Raw genomic sequence first — 9125 nt, forward strand, 5'->3', positions numbered from 1 at the left:
GTGTTTAACTTGATTTTGGATTTCGTAATTGGTTCTAGAAGTTCTGTAGTCAGAGATAATTACGCTCTGTGTACGGAGAATAAAAGATGTTTTCAGCTTTCACTATTAGCAAGTGAAGCAGGTTGATGCTGGGAAGGAAGTGAATGTTGACAATAGAGAGTTTGAGTACTGTTAGAGGTGGTCTTACCTGCTCATTAAGCACCACTTCTTAATGACAAGAATCTACCTCAACTGGAGGAACTTATTTGAAATATGGCTCTCCATTTTCAGTAGTCCAGCGTTTCTCGTGTTACTCGTGCAGACTAAGTGTCTTCCACAGGATTCCTCTAATGTTCATAATCACTTGACTCAAACTATAATTTCAGGGTTGATTTGGTGAGAAATCTGTGCCAGATTTACTGTGTGTTAGGTGAAATTAGAAGTTCTTTGAAGGGTACTGGCCCTTAAAAATAGCCAGGAGCATTTTATATTGGTGTTCATCGTACTGCTGCTGTTGTGTATGTAGTTTTAACACATGAAGTCAGATCTTTTATGTCCCACTCTGCTTAGCATCGTGAAGTACTAGAGTGGTAGAACTGGAGAAAATGCTAGTTCATGTATAATGGGTTGTTCATCAAACCAACCTTTACATTCATTCCAAAGATTTGTAATGGCATGGCATTGGTGGATGGCATGATGGTTCGTATTATTACTTCTTGACAATTTCTGCTTGATTATTGAGACCTGCTGTAATTACTTTGTGTTGGCCTTATGAAATGCATCACTAGACTCCCTTGATGCAGTTAAAAAAAGAGTGTCTAAAATAAGTAAGTGTTAATAAGTAAAATAAGAAAGTAAGTCTTAGCATCAGACTTGAAGTTTGTCAGTTCAGCAGTGAGAAGGACCTCTTTCATCTTTATTGCCTCTAATACTGGTTGATACAAGGCAAAAAAAGCACTGCTCATAATAAAACACTGAAAAAAAAATACTGTATGTGTTTGAACAAAGCAATTACTCTGTAGAAATTATATTTAGTAACATTAACTGTCACTTATTGCTAGATTTTTATTGTTGTTTGTTATTTAGACCTGTGTCTCTTCAAAAGAAAGTAAAAAATAATTTAAAAAGGAGTAAAAAAAAAAAAGGAGGATTTAATTCTTCTAATTTTTAATTATTAGAAGGCAAACAAAAAAGTTGGCATATTGCCAGTTAAATCCCTGCCTAAATCCTGGCAAAACAGACAAGCTCCAGATTTTCGCTATAATATATATCTATATATATATTTAAAAAAAAAAACCCAAAACCCAAACTATAATCTAAATTGTTTTAATTACTTTTAAACTGAAGCAATATGTTAATGTGTGTCTGGGTTTTAGCATAGGTTAGTTGCTATTCTGCCAATTTCAATTTCACTTACAAGATGCAAATTGGTAGAATTAAAAATATCCCTTTCATATATAGAATGATAATTGAAATTGTCATGGCAGCTGCTGAAATCGTATTAAAAGCTTCAGATGTGCTGATCCTGGAGTTCTTGATGTGGAGGCCAGTGAGGCCCCAAAAGTACAATAATAAACTGTGCTGCTGTTACTTTTGCAGTCTTTTTTTGCTTTTTTTTCCCTTTTCTTTTTGAAATAGAACCACAATAGTGATTGCTGTGGTGCATTTATAGCTCATGAGGAAAGCTACTATATGGTCCTTTTTTTGTTTGGTTGGTGTTTTTCTTTTAAAGTTTAATAGAAGGGCTAGTCACTAGACAGGTAATGGGTATAATAAGTATATGGAGTGTGTAATAAATTCTTGCTAATATAAAATGCTGTGATAAATTTACGTAATTAGTTTGATATTTGGGCTGAGATGTAAGCTGTTCTAGATAGATGACTCAAGCAGAAGACACCTAACTTTGCTTTGTTTTGTAAAATACTACGTTACAGCGCTTGCTTTGGAAAATAAGAGTTCGGTCCTTCAGAAGTTTATGGAGGTGAGGGGTTTTGCTAACCTAACTTTCCACACTGTTTGCATTTGTAGCCGCCTTCCTGTATGTGTGTACCCAAAATGGGACCTTGATCTCTTCCACTTAAGTTAGCACTAGGTATTTTGGTTTTCTCTGTTCTTGCTTATTAGGTCTCAGCAGCTGTGACAGAAATATAAAGGGCAGCGCTAATACCTCCTACGTGGCGTGTGTTGTGTTACTGTGGGCATCACAAAAGAGATCATAATGAATAAGTAAATAGGAACTGAATGCTTGTATGGCAACAACGACTAATATAATCTGATCGGTGAAATCTAACAATTAATGTGCACACCCAAACAAGACAATTTTATTTTAAGGTACAAAGTGCAGCTAATCTTTCAAGAAATAATAAGTGTGGTTGAATGGGGGTAGCTACGTGACTACATGCATTTTATGCTGGGAGACGAAAAAATTCTCAACGTAGTCAAAGCATGTTGCTTTACAGTGACCTCTATTTTTGAACATCATTTTCACTTGTGAATTAATGCCATTTTCAAAATTGAGTTTTGATCTTCTGGGTAGATTGTGTTTAGAATCCGAGATTCTGAAGCACCCACCACTGTGCGGTGATTGAAACCAGTATGATACAGAGAGCTTTTAAGGTACATAAGAAGTATCAGCCAAGTGCAGAGTGCTTTTCTATTTGCTTTCTTACAATCTGTTCGTGCTTTGAATTCTTTTTTCTTCATTAAACAATAAAGCTAGAAGAAACGCATTGAGCACAACAGTCAGCTTAACGTATTTTGGTATTATTCTGTGCAATAATCCTTGTTTTTAATTTTGAATTTAAACTAGTTTACTAATAACTTTCCCTTACCCAATTGGATGCTAGCTTTCTGTGTCTAAGATCTTCTTTCTGTGTATAAGACAGCAGTTGCTGAGTGTTAGCGAGTGGTAGCATATATATTGCAGGCCAGAGTATTCCACGGTATATAAACTGGAAGACAAAAAGATAAAAAACTGTAGTGTCAGTGTCTCCCTAGTAAGTATAAATGGATATATCGGACATATTTTGGTGCTTGGCTAGAGAAATGACTTGAGACGTCTTCACAACTGGGCTCTTGAATTTTAAACAGCTCCCACAAAAATCATCTTTCAGCTGTAGCTCCCTGGGATGATCAGGGATGTACAGTGGGCTGCGGTGCACTAGGGTGGCATCAGTTTCCTAGACTAGTAGGGCTTATTAGAAAGGCAGAATCTTAAAATACGAAGATCATCCACTTAAAGAAAATTAAAGGTCTACTCCACAAGAGTAAGTTCTGAAATGCGTGCAGTTCGGATGATTTTTCATTTCATTTAAGCTGGTGAGTGGTTAGGATTGGTTAAAGTAAACATTAACCACAAAACTAGTCTATAAAATTTGATTAAAACAAACAAACGGATTTTTCCAGTCTCATCGGAGGAATTGGTGTCAGGCTTGGTATCTTTGTGCTGTGTTGTTTGATAGAGATGTGCATATAAAAGCTGTAAAATAAAACTTACAATGGAAAGGAGTTTAGGTCAATTGGAAAACAATTTTAGAGGTCTCAACTATTTGAACTAGTAGGGGGGGTAAGTTTTTTGGGGGTTTTGAGGTTTTTGTGGATTTTTTGGGTTTTTTTTAAGTACTTAGTACTTAAGTACTGTTAGATTATTTTTTTTAACGGTTTAAAAAAAAATCAGTTGTCCGTATCCTGTCACATTGTGTTCATTGACGTCTGTCAGCAAAGCAGTAAGCGGAGGAGGAGTGCTCCTTCTAGACAGCGCTGCAAAACTTTGGTTTCAGTTTGAACGTGTTTTGAAAGAAACAAATATAAGCCAGATCGCAGGGTGGTCTTATCTAAAGCTTACCTAAATAGTCCTACTGTTCTAATGAGAAGCATATTTTATGTAAGGGATGATTGTCATTGTGGTGCAAGATGAGCTTAGAAAAATGCTCAAGATTGAAAAGCTGAGTATGCTTTTAAAGAAAATACGTTTCAAGCCATGCTACTTGAGGTGGCAAAGTTGTATTTTAACTAGTGCAACTAATAATGGCAATTTTACTGGGTAGAACTACAGTTACAGAAAACTGATGATGCACTTACCTGCATTTTAAGATTGGCTTTAGTCAAAATACTTGAAAGGGGAATCTGAGGACCTGTTATACTTGTCAGCACTGGCGTAAAGATCCAGTATGTTGATGCTTTTCTGGATAAAGTGCTAAAATTTGGAACAAGTGACAAAGTTGTGAAATGGGCTGAAATGTAGAAAACATATTCTAGCTAGAATTTTCAAACAAGCCAAACTAGTTCAGAGTTGTTATTCTTCCCCAGTCGTTATTCCTTTGCTTTGTCCTGGTTGGGATATTTACTCCTGTATAGAAAATGGGAAGCTTTTTGACTGAATTACCTTTTGTGGGCTTCTTAGCGGTTCATGGAATCACAGGCACGCCCAGGTCTGAGGTGGAAAAACCTCTGAGTTCAGTGGAACCAAGCACTGTATTGATTACGTTCTTCAAAAAAAACCTAAAGGTTTTTGCTGCAGTACCATAAGCAATCCTGTAGGTAAACCAACTGTACAATTAAAGCAGCTTATAAGTAACGTGCCCTTAACTTACATTCATTTCTGTCTGTTAATACTGATTTTGTAATATCAACACAACTCTGTCCCGACCTGAGCTATTGGAAGTTCCTAGTCTTGAGTGTTTGGCCCATGTTACTTAAAAAAAAAAAAAAAATAAATGAGAGCACAAAAAACGCCTGATTGATTTGCTGTGATTAATTCTCAGTTTTAATCTGCAGCTGGATTCTTGAGGTGGATTTTCAACCTAGTTGTGGTTCTGCCAGCACCTTTAAACCATTCTGATCTTTGAGTGTCAAGTGTACTATTTGGAAGAGGTAATTTTGACAGATGATGAGGTCCTTAGTTTGATGTTCTTATTTGAAGTTTCTGGTCCATAGAGCTATCCACGCCTGGAATTTGTAGTATAAATGTATTCATGGGAGAGAAGAAGAAATTACAGTACCGGTAAGGCCTAATTATCGGTATCTTGGTGATGAGTCTAGCCTTTCTCTCCTGAGCTTCTAAGTTCATGGTTAAAACCTGGTGTCTGACAAACATTACCCGTTACTGCTTGTGTTAGAAAACATAATCTTACTCTAGTTCCAGTACATTGGCAAGATTTCTGATAAAGTTTAAAAAAGGAGCAGGGGGTACTTGGTCTTTGATTTGCTAAACAGACTTTTTTTTTAGGAGGGAAGTTGAAAATCGATGTTACAGAAACCTGTGAAAATCTGTTTATAGATGAAATGCTTGTTCACAGTGTGAAGTCTTCAGATTCTGCTCTGAATGAGGCCATGTTTTATAGAAAGCTAGTGTATCAGAAAGATTCAGTGACAAGGATTGGAGGAAAATACTGGGGATTTAGAGTATGTTCCCATATTAAGTTATGGCATGTTCAGAAAACTGTGGAAAATCTCATTCTTGTGTTAAAGTTATATGTTTTTGTTATGATGTTACAATTTTGTTCTAGAACAGCAGATAGGTTTTGTTTTGTTTGGTTTTTTAAGTTATCTCATCTGTTAAACATTTGGAAGAAACATCGCTTCCAAGGCCATAAAAGGCTCAAAGTGGGCTATATTATAAAAACAACTAGAAAGAAGATGCTGAGAACCATTATTAGGAAAAAACCATGAGAGTAAGACTTAGAGTAACAATGCTGATCTTGGAGTATTGGACACAGTAGGAAGGAGTGAGAATTGACCATAAGCTGCAAAGACTTAGCGATGTCAAGCCTACAAAGGAATTAAATTCCTTCTGTGGTTGGTGTCTGATCTCTTATCAACGGCAGTAAATCTGCCATCTCCTACTGTTTCAGAGGATGATAACTGCAAACTTGGAGGGAAAGGGTAATCTGTGGCATATAATAGTAGGCTGTCAAAAAGCCTTTAACTGCAAATATACATGGTAGCACAAAGAACACAAGAATTGGCATATAGATAATAAGCAGCCAAAGACGGGTTCCTCACTTATCAAATGCGTAGATGTGGGCTGCAAGACAGAAATGGGATGAATGTAGAAACGACAAGTGCTTAATAAAGAACCTTCTTGTTAGTAAACCACTCACAATGAAATGGTGGAAAAAAAATGGGAGCTGAGGTTAAACATGGGCTGTACAAGCAGAAAAGGATGAATGGAACACCAGAGGAGCTGAGTGCGTGATCTTGCAAGTGCCTGTAGTGTGGCTGGCACAGGGCTGGCGTGTTGCTGGGTCTTTGAGAGCGAATTCAACTGAAAATGAGACCTTCCCTTTTTTCAGTTGGTAAGACTTAACATCCGTATGGCAGTTTACTTCTGGGTAAAAGCACGAGGAACAATGCATCGCTTCTCTTGGAGTCTTAAGACTTAACTAATTGTATGAGTCTCAATGTCTCCTTGCATACTAAGTTCTTAAATAACTTAAAAATAAATGTGATGGCAATGTCTTTGCAGTTGCCCCATAATACTGACTGTGAGGTGAAAATTACAGATTTGTTCTTCAGCTTAAAACCAGAAAATTGCTATAGACTAATCTCATCCGGTGTAATCTCCTCTCTCTGTTATCTTACTCTGCTCTGGGCTAACTCGAGCCGCAGGACTTGATGAGTGGTCCAGAGTGCCTCCAGAAGGTACTTCTGGTGTTTGGTTTTGGGCTTTTTTTCCTACTACTGTTGGGTTGGATGACTAAAGAACTGGATTGGTAAGAAAATGAGGAAGGCTATACCCAACCAGACACAGGTCTGCTACCTATGCACCCTAAAGGCAGTACTCCCAGGAAGGCGGATGTGAACAGGGCAAGCACATACTGGTATTTTCTCCCAACCTCCCGTCAGCTGTGGCTCAGGGGCTTTTTTTAGCACTTGAGACGGTGTCTGTGTGATTAATAGCCTTTAGATTTCTTTGTTCATGAATCTGTTCAGTTGCCCAAACTAGTGTCTGTTTTTATTATCTGTAGTGACCTGTGACAAGAAAATCCGCAGCTTGAATACACGTTACACAAAACGATGTGTTTTGGTTTGTGTCACTGCTAGTTCCATTTGATGCTTGCTCCCAACTGCTACAGCGCTCACAGCGTTGCTTTAGCGAAAGAAAGTAATGGGATAGAGAGAGGAAGAAGTTCCCTGTTCTTGAGTATAAATAGAGCATGATGAACAGAAAACTGGGCCAGGTGATTCTTCCCAAGGCCTTGTTTTGTGGCATAATTCATAGGTGGCTGGGAACTATTGTAGACCTAAAAAAGCCAGGTAGGTGTTGACTTTTTGTGTGTATAACAGTTTCTTAAATGGTGCTTGTGTGCCTGCTAGTGGTGTCAGTAGCATCACCTTCAGCAGTTTAAATGTACATCAAGCAACGTAGTCCTAAAAGTCATCTTTGCTCTAAATCAATAACTTAGCCCAGGGATGAATGTGTGGTGTTAAATTTAACAAGTGCTGTTATTCTGGATAGTTAGCTGGATTACAATGTTATATTCTGTCCTGCTGGGAAGTACTCGTTAGATTTTTTTTCTCGGAGCAAACTGGAAGATAAACTAACCATTTTCACTTTCTCATTTTAGGGACTATTGGATTTTTTGCCTGCTTCTGGTTTGTAAGTAAGATTTACAGTGTTGTGAAAGTGGACTGAAAAACTTCAAAGTGTCTTTTGAACATATCTCCCTTGCTGTTTGATAATTTTTACCATGTATTGAAAAACATCCTGTGTAATTATTCCAATTTGTAAAAGCTGAAGAGCAGATTACAGCATAAAATACAGGTTTTTTTGGTTTTTTTTTTTATGGAAGGAAATGGCACCATTGGAAAAATGTTTACATCAGTATACTCATTGAACATGCTGATTCTAATAATGCAAAAATTATATCCAAAATTTGATTTAGGACAAATAAAAATTCTGTGAACTAGTTTATATGAAAAATGAGTGCATTATATGGTCCTCCAGCTGAAATTCTTTGTGATTATATTTTTTTGTTACCCCTTTTGGTTACCATTTATATACCACGAAAGCATAGGACTGTCAAGTAAATCTATATAAAATGTGAATTTTTTTAACTTAACTATGATTGTACATATTATCCTGCACCTTCTTTACAACTAAGATTTCTTCTTACAAATGTACATGCATTTAGTGTAATGTAGACTTTATTAAAAATATCGACACTGGTTTTTGTTCAAATAAAACTGCACAACTCGAGCTCATTTGTTTCCTTTCTTGTTAATTAGGCCTTCTCTACTTGGATGCAGATCACATTAGTTTGACCAGTTGATAACTCTCAAGTTTTATATTGTTTATAAGCAGTTTGGCTGTGACTCTGGCCGCAGATGGCTTATGCGAGCAGAAGGACTGGTAGGTCACACGAATCCATGGCTGTAGGATGGACAGGGGTTTCTGAAGCCATTACCTGTGCCTCAACTCTGCGCTTACTCTAACTTTCCCCAAAATATTTTTTGCTGGGCAAACCATTACTTTCCATCAAAGAAAAAAAAAACCCATTAACATTCTATGAAAACCTTTTCCTTCTTTTAGCCCTCTGAAACACACATCTCATTGTTCTCCATCCCTTGAAGATCACGTGCAGCTTGTTGGGGAGTTTAGCTGTGAATCTGCTGGGCTTGGGGATGGGTGATTCTTCAAGGTGAAGCCTTTCTTCCTGCTCTGCAGAGTTTGGGCTTAAATGCTGGATTACATGAGATGGAGGATTTTAACAGCCTCTTCATTATAAGCTTGCAGCCATTCTTCTCTCGGGAACGTCAAGGTTTTAAAGAAGCTCCCCAAAATCTTGACTTGCGCTTGAAGCTGAGCAGAGAGTCCCTGCAGCCACGTCATTTAAATGGCCGCGCTACTGACCCTGCTGGAGATGAGTAAGGGATGTTCGCTCAGATTAATGGGTGAAATACTCAAAGCTTATTAACTGGCATATGGAAACATTCATCACTGGAAGCTGCTTTTCAATGTCTAAGCCTGCAATTTAACAAGATCTAAAATGACTCCATATCTTTTTGCAGTCATACAGATACCAGGTAATTGTAGTTAACGTTTAATATCCTTTCCAAAATGTAATCTTTGGTCTGAGGATTTAAAGTCTCACCTCTATGTGTAGTTGTTCCTTCCAGGTTACTGAAGTGTGGGACAGATCGCC

At 37.5% G+C, this 9125-nt stretch overlaps 1 protein-coding gene across 1 annotated transcript in view; it reads left to right on the forward strand.

Moving 5' to 3' along the window:
* The window catches only part of LOC141748182 (transmembrane 9 superfamily member 2-like), a 33957-nt gene extending 25778 nt beyond the window's left edge, over positions 1-8179 (forward strand). The window contains exon 17 of the mRNA XM_074599769.1: positions 7548-8179. Coding sequence (XP_074455870.1) covers positions 7548-7615 — 68 coding nt within the window. The 3' untranslated portion in view covers positions 7616-8179. The remainder of the gene's footprint in view (positions 1-7547) is intronic.
* The last annotated feature ends 946 nt before the right edge of the window (positions 8180-9125 follow it).

This window comes from Larus michahellis, chromosome 9, assembly GCF_964199755.1.
Source record: "Larus michahellis chromosome 9, bLarMic1.1, whole genome shotgun sequence".
Taxonomy (NCBI): Eukaryota; Metazoa; Chordata; class Aves; order Charadriiformes; family Laridae; genus Larus; species Larus michahellis.